At 38.9% G+C, this 14579-nt stretch overlaps 1 protein-coding gene across 1 annotated transcript in view; it reads right to left on the minus strand.

The window, feature by feature from the left end:
• Nucleotides 1–14579, minus strand: part of ARHGAP26 (Rho GTPase activating protein 26) — a 385346-nt gene that overhangs the window by 251098 nt on the left and 119669 nt on the right. Inside the window, exons 9-10 of the mRNA XM_015597932.2 lie at nucleotides 12901–13001; nucleotides 7622–7716 (exon numbers count right to left, since the gene is read on the minus strand). Of these exons, the coding sequence (XP_015453418.1) occupies nucleotides 7622–7716; nucleotides 12901–13001 (196 nt within the window). The remainder of the gene's footprint in view (nucleotides 1–7621; nucleotides 7717–12900; nucleotides 13002–14579) is intronic.

The following is a 14579-nucleotide window of genomic DNA, read 5'->3' on the forward strand; positions in this document are numbered from 1 at the left end:
TTTTCAGACCTTCCATTAATCTTTTTAGCCCTACATTACCCAACCTTCAATTTTCCTGGGGGTGGGTGTGTTGTCCTGCACATACAGAAATGCAGATCATGTGTGTACTTGCTGAAGTTTTCGTTTAAATAGAGACTAATATGATTAAGCTGCTGTAGTCTCTTACATAATAGTTCATTCTAGTCCCAAAGGAATAAATAAAATGTAACTCAAAAATTGCATTACCATAAAAAACAAAAGTGAACAGCCACACACATGCAATACTGTATTAAAAGCTGTATAAAATGATGTTATTCTATATCCTGAAGCAAATTACCTGAGACAGATATTTATAATTGAACAGAGGTATATAAAACATGCCTAATTAAACAATCAGCCAAACAGCAAAGGAAAAGCTCATATGCTATACAAATACACAGTACATGGTGGGACAAACCAGGACAGAATTGGTAGTGGGTATGACATGCCAAGTTGGGACTGGTCTAGAGGAAAGCTGTCTCTCTTTACCTATTTGTGGAAAGTTTGCAGAAAGAGTATTTCAAATTTGGTTTGAAAGAGAAATCAGATGATGACTTTTAAGAAGGAAAGTCCAATAGATACATAGTGCTTCACTGAACTTTATATCTCCACTCTCAATCTCACACAATCTCACAAAGACACACAAATAAGTGCATGCTCACACACCACATACCAAACTAGAGGAAATAGCATTATTTTAACTTAAAATTAGTATGTTTTCATTTTATCATAAATAGGAGAAGCATAAAATCTTACCTTGGATAGAAAACATATATATAAACACACACATATGTATGCATATATATGTGAATATATACATAACAGTATAGTCTCTGGCATGTAGTTATGCTTAATAAATGAAGGAGGGAGGGAAGAGGAGAGGGGATGAAAGTCACGGTATTCCAGTCATACCATCATTCTCTGTAGGAATTGAAGGGTTAAGTCCTTCTATTTGTTACATCTTCCCCCACAGCTTTCTGGTCTTCCAAGTTTGCTGGAACACACAACATTACGGTATTTATGCCTTTAACACGTGTTCATGTGTGCATTCTACACTCAAAGGGAAGCTCTGTGAAAGCACTTGTCTTGGTCCCCATTACACCCCTAGCACTAAGTATCTTTGTCATCTCTAATAAGTTGTCCTTTGCTGCCACCTCTGGAGGGTGCCCATACTGGAGAGATGGGGCATTTTAACACTCCACAAAATGTTTTCAAATGTATGGATTTCTGTTGGAGGCAGCTAGTCCTGGAAAAAATAATTACAATTGTTTCATTTCTCCAAGTATAAATACTGCCCCTGGAGAGGCTATATTGATTCAATGCATCAAAAAGAAACCTTTTGTTTCTATTATTTTCCATATGGTTAAGTGGTCCCTCCTGGAAAACATTTTGGAGAAAATAACCACATGTCACATACATCTGTGAGAAATTTCTTAAAAATAAACAAATCCAGGGATGCTGGGAGATGACTACCATGATTCGTTAGCTTAAACAAATATTTTACCTACATTTGCTCATTAATTTTCATAAGACACTGCATGGTGGAGTTAATTATTCAAAGTGACTGAAGACAGACACTGGCAACTATTAGCAATTCACATGTCACTGCCACTAATTCACGTGCTGCTTTTAGATGAAGTCCTTTTTCACTCAGGAATTTTACATTAAACTCTCCCAACAATAGCTGATACACTTTGAAGAAAAAATGATAAGTCTAGTCTTTATTCAATTAACCAATATAAAATACAAACCTTCAAATGCTCAGTGCTATGGCAATATAATACAAAGGCACCGAAGAACACATCTTTATTTAAGATACAAAAAAAGGATGATTTTTTTAAAAGCTAAGGAAAGCTTAGGCTGCCATCAGAGTATCCAGAACTAGGAAGGTAATTTTTGTGAGTAGGCGGCTTTGTGAAGTGGAGGTCCTCGTCAATGAGATTATTTAAGGAGTGTGTCAGGCCCTCCATTTTAAAGGCTGGCAGGGGCACTTACTGCTTCAGTGGGAGAAGTCCTCCCTATTCAATGCTGTATTAGTTGGCTAGGGCTGCTGTAATGAAGTAACACAAACTGGGTGGCATAAACAACAGAAATTTATCATCTCACAGGTTAAAGGCTAGAAGTTCAAGAGCAAGGTGTCACCAAGATAGGTTCCTTCAGAGGTATGTGAAAGAGAATCTTTTCCATGCCTCTCTCATAGTTTCCAGTGATTTGCTAGCAATTTTTGGCATTCCTTGGCTTAAAGATACACCAATCTTCATTTTTATGTTCATATGGCATTCTCCCTGTGTACATGTCTGTCTCTTGGTGTCCAAATTACCCCTTTTTATAAGGACACGAGTCATACTGGATTTAGGACCACCTAAATGACTTCATTTTAACTTGATTACCTCTGTAAGTCCTTATCTCCAAATAATTTTCATTTTCAGATACTGGTGATTAGAACTTCAGCACATGAATTTTGGAAGTATACAATTCAACCCATAACAAATATCTTCTAGGAATATAAAAAAAAAAATTCTTCTTTGAAACATGTTGTGACAACAAGCCCATAACTAGTACAAGGTGCAAACATTCACTTAAAGCCATATCATATTCTTAATGCTAGAGTCCTGAAATGGAATTTAAAAACAAAACCAGAGGGAAATTCAAAGAAGTGTCACACTGATTTGATAGACAAGATACTTTGATCTAAGCAATTTTTCAGTTTGGAATTGAAAAAAGACACAAGAACTTCTACTAATTTTAACTTTTCAATGTTGGCAACAATAAAACCCTTTTGAAGAAAAGCCAAAGACATGAAGAGCATAAAATTAGCCTGTAAAACATTTGCTCAGAATAGTCGAGGGGTCTTCAGCAATTTCTCGGGCCTGAATCACTCCCAAAACTGAATAAAAGGGGGCAAAAAAGACAGGCACTAGAAGAAAAGAGATAGATGAGATGTAATTAAGAAATTTTAGGGAAGTCAATACAGAAGGGTATAGGATACAGAGAAGGGAGTATGAGCCTAGTTTTGAGATATCAAAGGTAAAAGAACTTAGACATAAAAATTAAACGCAGACTTCTGAAACATGTTCAATATTAAAGAGGATTTTTGATACACGAAGTTCAAGAACTATGGATCTGAATCCTAAAGCTCTGAATTAACAATCTGATTTCCAGCTCACTCACTGCTCAGGCTCAGAGTTGTACCTAGTCTTCACATACAATGGGAATGCCAGGGATTAACCCCTTTTCATCAGGACTTGAGGATTAACAAATGACAGCAATATGCTGGGGTACAATAAAAACAATCAAAGGACAAACAGCACTACAACTTTGACTTCTTACTCATGCTAATCTCCGTAGATAAATAGATATAAATGTCATCTTAAAAATAAAAGGTAGAAACAGAGGTATGGAAAAAACAAAAATCGCCTTCATGGAACATCTACTGTGCCATGTACCTGGCCTGCGCGCTACCTGTAACACCTCTTTAAATTGTTAGTCATGTGAAGGCTTTCTGAATGTCACAGAGCAGGCTATATAAGAAAAGAATAAGAAGAGAAACAAGTTTGTGGCTTCAGTTCACCCACCATTAGTTTGTGATGCCAAATGCAAATGACTATAGTGAAAAAGCACTTTTCAGATTTCAGCGCCTACAAGTTGAATGCTCAGTAGCATCTCTGAAATGCAAATACCAATAGCACTGGGCTCACCACTGGAAAATGTTTCTAAAATATTCTGAATTTTCAGGCAGAAAGGTGCCCAGGAATGAGATATGTATGAACAGCATTCAGGTTCCAGAAAATGCTCTCTTACTACTAGTTCTCTCCCAGCTCCTTCATCTTTAACTAAAAAGTAGGTTTTCTTGTGGTGGTGGTTGCTTTTTCCCTGGCAATTGGTATCAGAGACTGGAAATCACCTGTTCTACTGGCTACAGTCTTCTCCACATGGGTAAGAATTACTTATGTTCCTTAGTGAAGGAGCCTGAGTTTTGTTTTGTTTTGTTTGTTTGTTTGTTTGTTTTTGCTGTTGTTGCTTCTTATAATATTTTTAATAAGAAAAATGTTTTTATGTGCTCTGAGAAAACTGTATGGTGATATGCATTTGTTATGAGGATAACTGAAAAGTCTGTTCAAAAAGTGGACTTCAGGGTCTCTCTCCCTGAAAGTTGGACTGGATAGGTCTGGAGCAGGAGGGACCAAGAAGTGGTAGTTCTAACAATCACCCTCGGTGCATGCTGAATGCAGGTGGTTCTCGCCACACAATAAGAGACCCTGTTGGAATCAGTTCACAAATGGGCCTTCTAGAATATCACTTCCTAAAGGCTATCGCTTCTGTTACAAAATAACATGAAATGTCAGTACTGTGCCTAAAGGATAAAAGCATTCGACCTTAAAAACCCACAGCATTGCATATTCTACATCAAATAAATGACACTTTAGCGTAAATTTACATCTTGACAGAATCAACATTAACAGCCACTACATAAACATTTATATACTCTACAGTTAACATACTCTGGAAGCATTTTGAAACCTAACGCTGTTAAATATAACCATTCCCTCTTTTACTTCCACATTTCCTAGGTGCTAACTTTGCATTTTGCCCCGCTGTCTCTCTCGCCTAGCAGGTAAAGCTGAGAAATCTGTAGAAGGCACAGGTTAGAAAGAGTGCAGGACAGCTAGGAGCATCGCTTCTTTGCTAAAGTGCACTGGTGAAAAAGCAAGGTGTAGGAGTCTTCCAGAGAACATGACTCTGGGTAGTTCAGGGATTCCGCCATCGAGCACGTGGATCTAACTGCCTTTTCCTTCTCTCTTCGGTCCTTTCCTGGATGTGTGAGGAAGACGCAAAAGGGCACTGGTGTCAAAACAGAAGAAAGATAAGGAAAATACTACCAAACTGTAACCTAATCTTCGAGGCCAAAGATGATGACCTATACATGAAACTGGGAAAAGGTGCTTCATTTATACTGTGTTCTTTTAGGTGACAGTAAGTCAGGTGCAGACATAAGAAAAGACACAGAAGAGGCTCAGGCAAACAAAGTTTCTAATAGTTACAGGTGCCAAAAACAGGATGCACAATACACACACAGGACCATGTGGGAAAGAACCAGCATCAGCCAGGAGGCAGAAGTCGGGGTGGGGCGGCGGGCGCTCCACACTGCCTTTGTTAGAGTTTCCGCAGGAAAGGCACGGCAGGGTGTGGTAAACATTTTTGGATCGGCTAGTTTGAATAATTTCAGGGGCCCTGAGCTACAGGAGTGGTCCCTAGGTGCCTGGTACCTGGCCATGGATGATTAAAGCAGAAGAATATTGCCTCCTGCAGTATTTGGGCCAGATGAAGGAGTTCTGGCTGTAGACTGCACATCAATGGCATGCTCCAGGCTTAGCCCTTTGCTATCAATTAGAGTTGGCTAGCCTTGGAAGAGGCAGTCTTTCTCCAGCCAGAAAGATTTTTAAGGTGACAAAATACCAAATTATATAGAAAATAAAAAATACAAATAATGCAACAGAACTATCTCCTGACCTCCTGCTTATTAAGAGAAGATTTAGCAGCCTCATTCTGCACAGCTGAAATCCCTCTTGTCATGCCAAGGGAAGCAGAGAAAGCAACTTAGAAGAAATCAAATTTCCAAACCCACATATTATGTTGAATGTGACATTTTTACTCTCAGCTTATAAATAGGACATGCAAAGCTCTTATGGGCACAGTAAAGGGGGAAGATAGTAGGAAGTGTCAGCAAAGGTGGGAATGAGATGGAGGAACCATGATGAGTCTTAATTGCCTAAAAGCAACTCTCTACAACTTCTGGGGAAACTTCTAAAGAAGAAAGCATAGAAAACAATCCAGCTTCAGAAAGCATCACTGAACTTGCTTTCAGTCTAACGGAGAGCTGCAAGGCAAGGCAGGCTCACTTCCAAACAGCCATGCAAACAGATGATCATCTCTAGGAACCATACATTCGACCAGCATCAAAAAATTGGCTCCACTTCCAACAAATACATCTCCTAAACCAATTTCATGGAGGTCAACAATATGAATTCCCTTAAATTCCATGCTTAGAATAGAGAGATGCCTACAAGTGCTTAAAGTGTCCTGATTTAGGATTTATTTAAAATCAAGAATAACCAATTTTAGTTTGAGGCATACATTTTGTAATTCCCATTGGCTAGCCAATTCAATCTAATCCTCCTTAAAACCTTTATCCATTACTTTCCTCTCTCACATCCTAAAAGTGGTGAAAGATTGGGATACTTTCTTTCCTTTACAAATTGTATTTATTTCTCTGCATTTAGAATCTAGTTTTATAAAATATCAAGTCTGATAAACATGTAGAACAAGATAATTAACAATACATAATAACAACTAACACTTGCTGAGCATTTATTTGCTACTCTGTCAGTATTTCATATGCATTACCTTCTTGAATCCTTATAATTCTAGGGCCTAGGTACTATTACCATCTTCATTTTCCAATTAAGACAATCAAGGCCTTGAGAGATTAAGTAACTGGCCCAAAGTCACATGGCTACTAGGCAGCAAAATCAAAATTTAGATCCAGGTTGTCAAAGGTATAATAACTAGACTGCTAGAGACATGATTGCTTTCCAGGAACTTCTGATTTAGACTAAGAGGGCATGTTTAGTCCATGGGAGCTCCAGCAGCCTCCGACAGCCACAGTGCAGAGACATCATGGCACAGAAGGCATTCCTAATCTGCCAACACATGGAAGGGGACACCCCAGGTGGCTCTTAGCCTCTGGATCTTCTAGCACTGGGGCTAAGTGGCCACAAGTAAATGTCATAGCGAGGGTAGAAGTACTGGCTTGACAAAATGGTGTGGCTTTTTGTTTAATAAAGTGGAGAAATTAAATGGCATTATATGAGAATCATGCTGAGATTTAAGGATCTTCAGGCTAGCATCACTGATCTAGAACAGACAGCTCAAATAAGCTAAACACGTGGCTTTCATCGAAAGAATTAACCTGTTGCCAAGTAAACTGTCTCGAAGAATTGGAATGTTGTCAAACTAGCTTAACGCCACGAAATGGTACAACTTAATGAGACTCTATAAATCTTGACAAATATAACACAGAGCTTTCCTTCCAAAGACTGTGATTTCGCAAGTGGTTTGCTGTCTTCCTGGGCGCACACACAAAATGGTAGGTAAAATGCTGTGACTAAAAGCTGCCTTTTTTAAATTGACTAGAACATCTTCCACCCTTCCCTTTATGCAATTCCTTTTCAATCATTTTATTACATTTTAAAAATTAAACTTTTTAAAGTAAAAAAATCTCAAATAGCTGATAACAGTCATGCTAACAAGTCAATTTTCTTTAAACATCTATGCAACTTCCTGAGACATAACACATTCCTGAGAAGTCCTCACACTGAAATAAAACCCACCAACCAGTGGCTCAGTGCTAGACCTAAAAGAGGAGGAAGGCTAGACCGATCTTTTCAAACCAGCAAGCCTGAGGTCTATTCTCAACTGAACATTAGTAGAGTAATGAAGAAGGCAAAGAGAAGGGGAACTAGAAAGTTTTCACTGAATGGAAAAGATAAGAAATCCAAATTCAGTAAAATTTGTTCCTGAGAAAAGTGTGATAGCTACTTACCTGTCTACTGTTTCTACGTCAAAGCAAAACCTCTTCTCGATAGAGTCTGTTTTCCGCCGTGTGCAGGATTTGAGGGTGACTGACTCATCTTCTCCCTGTTGGGGACACACAGACTGTCAAGACGAAGCCAGAACAAGGGCTCTGCTCCTCTCCAGGACAAACATGCCACATAAACAGAAGTGATCATTTCATCTTCTCAAACCTGTGTTCATGGCCACGGGAGGTAAAAGATCGACCATAAACCTTCTCAGGCAAGAGCCTCATGCACCTAAAATTTGTCAACCATATTCTACTTGGAGCCAAATGTCTTTAGTACTGATAGATCATGATGGTACAGCATCAACCCACACTAGATTAAACCCTTGTTGATAGTGTTTGAAATAGGTTTAACTTATAGGTTTGATATGAGTTAAAACAATATGACCTTGACGTCTCCTCCCAAATCTGAGCTTCTGTGATCTTGGTTCAGTCATCACATCTCAGGAAAATCTTCTTGGCCAGATCAAATACCCCCAAACAGGTTTACATAGCACCATGTACCTCTCTCTCCCTCACAGCCGAAATTTTCTGTTGGTATGACAGATGATTTGAATGTCTCTGTCATTAGATCCTAAGCTCCCTGAGGGCAGAGACTGTGTCTGTTTTTGCTTATTCTTGTGTCCCCAGAGCCTAAACAGGCCCTGGAAGTGAGTAGGCAAAACTAATTCCTTTTGTATAATAAACTGCAAATGTTTAAAGTATACAATTTATGAGTTTTCATAGCTATATACATCCATGAAATCATCACCACAATCAAGCTAATGAACACTTCCATCACCCCCAAAAGTTTCCTGTTGTCCTTTTGTAATCCATTCCTCTACCCAGCTTATCTCCAGGCAAACAATGAATCTGCTTTCTGTCACTATACACTAGTTTGCATATTCTATAATTTTTTATAAATGGAATGCCCTTTTATGTCTGACTTCTTTCACTCAGCATAATTCTTTTGCGATTCATCCATTTGGTTGTGCGAATCAAGAGTTTATTTCTTATCCTTTATATTATTCCTCTGCACAAATGGAATGCAACAGTATTAACACATAGCACTAATTTACTTCCTAGAAACCTAGAAGTTTCTGTCCCTGATTTCTTCTCTTTCTGTCACGTAAGAATTGGTTAAGGTTCCTGTTTCTCCTGCCTCTCCCAACATTGTTTTTCTAAACTGGGAGGGAAATTAACAAACTTGCCTAGTTTGTTGAAATAGGAAATGTGACTGCGTATGGTAGAACTTAACCACGCACTAATAAAAGACTAACACACAAAACACAGAAGACCTAGGAAGAGACAGTTTATATTCACAAGCCTTACGTCTATTGTCTTTTACTGAATAGTTGAGATTAAGTTCCCAGATTGAGAACAGCTCCTTATGCAATGTGTAAATGATGCGTGTAAACACTCAAACACATAGGATTCTAACCATGTAATGTCTAACTATATTTCAGATTGAATGGCCATGGATTAGCTTCTGCTTTCAAAGTTTACAGGGAGGTGTCCCTGAGAAATGAGAGGAAACAGGGAATCTATATAAGATTGTCAAATATAAACAGGAAAAAGAAGATTCTGTTCCAAAGATGACTACACCATATTAGGAAAAAATCTATAATCTGTTCAATAACCAATGGTTTAAAAAAAGTGGTAAGTGCAGATAATAATCAGTTAAACAAATAAATGAAAAGTCATAATTATGACAAACACTACAGAAAAAGAGGTAGGTTGTATTACAAAAGCCTAAATTAAGGGGATTTGACCTGATTAGAAAGGTCAGCAAAGGTGTTCTTGAGCTAGAACTTGAAGGATTCACAAGAGATAAGACCAGGAGCACAGGATGGGGGATAGAGAAGAGCAGGTGAAGAAGCCCTGTGGTCCGGGCCCATGGAGCCCTGAAGGAACTAAAGGGAAGCTGGTGTGGCTAGAATCCCAGAGTGAGAGGAAAAGTGGAATGACAAAGGGCTTGAGGGAAGCAGGGGCCGGACTCTGAAGACTGTGGTCTGTATCCTGAGGGCAGTGGGAAATTAATGAAAGGTTTCAAGCAAGGGCAGGGACAGGGTCAGCTTTGGGCTGCTTTAGACCTCCTGCAGAGACCTGCCTCCTCTCAGATAGCAGAATAAAGGAAAGTCTCTTTCACTAAACACATGGTCTGGTCTCTAAGATGATGAAGCAAATCTGCCCACATTTCCTGGCCTGAAGCTAAGAGAAAAGTGGGCATAATTCAAATGAAAGGAACAGTGAAGAGAGAGAAAGGGTAGAGCAAAAGCATGTTAGGAAGAAGAAACACCCTATTATCTATGTTAAGTCTCCCTCTGGCTCCTAGGAGAGTTTTGTATAAATACATCTACAAAGACACTTGATTCTCCTTTATAAATTGAGAAAACATCGCCTCTAGACAGTTCGTCTTTGTATTTCTTCCACCCTAAAGCTGAGGAAACAGAGTCATGCCATGGAATGCTACTTATTTATGTATGTGTTATATGTTATTATTATTTTTTTTTTCTTTTTCCCCTCTATAATTCCCCTGCCTCCCATTTTCACCCCTGACCTACGGATGTTGCCATCTCCCTTTTATGAAATGGATCTCTGAAGGCGGGGCGTTTTCCCATGCACTCACTGCGTGAACCCAGGGGGTCTGGCGTACCCGGGGTATGGACCAAAGCACACCTGGGGTGTGGTCCGAGGCTCCAACTGGGGTGTGAACCCAGGACCTTCTGTGTGTAAAGCAGACGTGCTAACCACTACACTATGGAGCCACCCCCTTATTAATATAAAAATACATACAACTTAGAACAAATTATTACATATTATATATATTAATATTTTTACAGGCCTCAGAATCAGGAGCTGCGGACTCCAGAATCAAGGTTTGAGTACTGGCTCTATAACTTATTAGTTGTATGGCCTTAGAAATCATGTTCTCTGTCTGAATTTCAATTTCCTCTTTTGTAAAGGAGGATAACTGGATCAAACAAACAAGATAATATAGGACAATAAAAAGACTTAGAAAAATATAAAATGTAATATAAATATAAGGAATTATTATTAGGAAAATTGATTAATATAATATTAAGTTCCTAATACAGCACTCATTATGTGTCAGGTTCTGTTTCAAGAAGTTTATATACACTAAACCATATAAACTTAACTCAGTGAGGTGTTTACTATTAGTTCACTAAGGTCTAGAAGTCCCAAACATTCCCCCTAATTGGTCTCGACCCTTCACTTTCGAGTGCGATAAGATAGGAGTAGAGAAAATACAAGAGAGTTCTTCATGAAAGGTTTAGGAAAACTCAAGATTAAAAGCCCCAAAATAAAGACTGTGTGAGAGAATAAATCAGTGAAGCTGATTTGGAAAAAGATTATGATTCGACTCAAGGAAGACAGGCTGAGCTCTATTTCCATTTCGTGAATACCAGGGGATACCTATGAACACAGATTTTTAATATTCTTTCTAAATCTCTAATTCCTCTCTGTTTTGATGTTTTCACATCTGTTTTCCTGAGATTTATAAGTCAACTCCACCCCTAACAAGAAACACTAAAAAGGCTTTGGCTTTTTTTGCCTGATACGGGGAAGGAACAGAGATGCTGATAAACTCCTGTGTTGTGGCATAAGTAAAAAAAAAAACTTCGGTAGGAAAATTAAAAGTGGTAGAGAGCAAGGGGGTAGCACGGCGTAGGAGCTAATAGCAATAATACCAGCATCTAACATTACTGACTCGGGCAGTCTAATTTCAAAGCCAATGTTCCTAGCCTCTACACTGTAATGCACACACATGTGTAAACTCAACAAGTTGCACAAAAATGAACCACAGAGAAGACCAGGGTTGGAATAGTTATAAAGAACTGATTTGTCAACAGATTAGACACAGCTGAAAAAAATTACTTAAACTAAAGCTAGAACTAAAGCTAGAATGGAGTCCATAGATTGAAAGAGATGAAAAATATAAATATTTTTACTGAAAATATTTAAATATCTCCAGCAAGAGATAATAGAGAAAAATGGGGAGGGGGAAAAATTCAAAGTGATAATCACTGGGCATTTTCCAAAGTTACTGAAAGACACCAACCCTCAAGCCCACAAAGGCTAAAAATTCCCAAGACTGGAAAAAAAAAATTCACACATAGTACCATCATAATGTAGAATATCAAAAGAAAAAAATAAAAAGATATTAAGAGCTGCCAGAGAGAAAATACAGACCACCTAGAAAGGAATGCATTCTGACTGCAGTAAGCACAACCAGAGGAGAATCACAGCAAGGTGATCCCAACACCAGAGACCCAGAACCTGATACAGCCTGACTGACCCTTCCAGAGATGGCCACAAGAGTATCTCCATCCCACACACTATTCATACAATAAGACCCTGATACACCTCCCACCAAGAGACAGGGTCTGCACCATTTCCCATTTAAACTGAGTGGGCTTCGGTGGGCTTTTGTGACTGTTTCGATGAACAGATAGGGCAAAAAATAAGGTAATATGACTTAAGGCTAAGTCATTTAAAAGGCAATGCAATGTCTACTTTTGTTGCTGGAATACTCACTCTTGAAACCCTTAGCTGCCCCGAGGCCATCATGCTGTGAGGAAGCCCAAGCTAGCCCACAGAGAGAGACCAGACAGGTGGGCCCTGAGACTAGACAGAGAAAGACAGAAAAAGGGAAGAGAAGGGGAGAGGAGGCGATCAGGAGAAAGAGAGCTATGTCTGACCAGTCTTGAGCTGCTTCAAACCCTCATTGTTCCAGAATTGGTCACCATCTGATTGGAGCCACATGAGAAACCCTGAGCCCAAACTACCCATCCAGATGCTCACCAAATTCCTAACCTACTGAAACTGTGAGAAACACTAAAATGACTGGTATTGTTTTAAAAATTGCTAAGTTTTTGAGTGATCCATTACACAGCAATAAATAACTGGAGCATTTATTGTCAACTAGCATCCCTGTAGGTGACAAGTGAGAGTGACATGAATCAGTTTCACAGGATGAGGACATTCAAGAATTTCTAGCATCTAACATTTGACACACTTAATATTGCACATATGTGAAATACAAGAATCTTTCTTAGTTGCAATTCCTAATATAACTTAGAACTAAGAATAATTATCTTGTTTTAGTTACTTTTTAGGGTACTATGCCTCCTGAAACTATTATATAAAAATCAAGACAATTACAGTGAAACACTGGAGGTATTTCTTTATACATGCATTAACCAAGCAAATCGAGCATGAAATTTAAAAAATGAACTCACCCCCTTTCCTCCTGACTTTTGGTCAAATGGTACCATGGTGATTTGTTTGGAGTCCCGCTGATATGTACAGTAGTGCTTCACCCAAGAAGTTCCAAAGTGACCTGCAAGGTAATATTTCCCATAAAACATCTATACATGTTCACTGCATGCCAGAAAAACACACAACCCATTAACCCACAATGCTCATCTACCCCCTTAAACTGTTTCTAGGGGCAATATATTCTTCACGCCAGCTAGACCAGAATAGACAGAAATCTGATCCCACAGGCTGGAAGTGGAATGGAACCACGGCTTTCCCCAGGGAACAAGGAGAACTGCTTCCCACTAAATTCTACATCCAACGGGTCTTAAAATATAAGGGAAGTAGAGGTTCCCTGGGGAAATTAATTCACTTTCCCATCATCGATCTCCATTTGAAGTTTTCTTTCTCTCCCCTGACAGGAATAAGATGACTGAGGAAAGAATACAGAAAGGCTCCTCAAAATGCTTGTCACCATTTCCATCTGGCGCGATGACTTCATGCTTCCAACAGAGCTGCTCTGTGACTATGTGCACAGACATACAGGGACTCTGACCTACTTCTAAGCCCCTAATTTTTACTTTAGCATAACTCAAGAAAATCTGGAAAGCAGACAAGAAAAACTCAAAGACACCAGAGACATAGAATGGAAGTAACTGTAAATGCTCAAATGTAATCTAAGGAGTTTGTGACTCAAAATTATCCCTTAGGAAAGAGGGAGATGCCCTATGGTCAAATTCTGACAAAGTCTCTGTTTTTACCCAGCGGTTGGCCAATTACTTTATTTCGAACAACAAAGTACTTTTAGAGGAAGAAGGCATCATTGGCATTATTAGCCTGCAAGGACCTCAGTCAATTCTAGTCTTAGATGTCAAAGATCACATAGCAGAAATGGTGAAAAAATAATGATAACATGAAAAGAGATTTAGCAGACATTTAATAATCATTTTTCAGGGTATGACTGCCCATTGGAAGGGTTGGATGTCAGTTAGTAAACTTAAAGCAATACAGTAAGTGTCTACATTGGAACATCAAAGACAAATGAAAATACCAACCATTCTAATGATGTTTGTGGCTTAGAGAAAAAATTCCAGTGGTAGCACAACCCAAAAATTCCAAAAGTGCTGGATCTTGGATAATTTGAGCATCAAAACAAATGAGGACAGTCATGAATTTACCCTATGAATAAAATGATATCCATAAGTCCATACTGATGACAGAAAGATGGTTGGGTGGATGGATGAATAGAAAATGAGACAAGAAGGGAGGGTGGGAGGGAGAGAAGAAGAGGAGAAGGGAAGTGGCTTCCTTACATTACACTAAATGGCAACTAGCAAATGTGAAGAAAGTGGCAGAGCTGAGAAATCACCATTTTGCAACCATCACAGTAAAGATCAGTTTAGGCAGGATTGTCAGTGAATGCTAAGTCTATGGGTTGCAAAGTTTGATGGGAAGAAGGATATTTTTTGAAAATATACTATCACCAGAGAACAATTTTAAGCCCAAGCAAATTTTTAAGTAATCGCTAAATAAAATAAACACTGAAACCAAGTGTTCTAATTCCTTTCCATCAGGAAGCTTCCAGGAGTGAAGACATCTGCCTAACCAAAATCAACAGAAGGACATGAAAGAGCACAAAGCCAGCAAAAATCTGGGAGGA

This window comes from Pteropus alecto, unplaced genomic scaffold (genome assembly GCF_000325575.1).
Source record: "Pteropus alecto unplaced genomic scaffold, ASM32557v1 scaffold78, whole genome shotgun sequence".
Classification (NCBI taxonomy): Eukaryota; Metazoa; Chordata; class Mammalia; order Chiroptera; family Pteropodidae; genus Pteropus; species Pteropus alecto.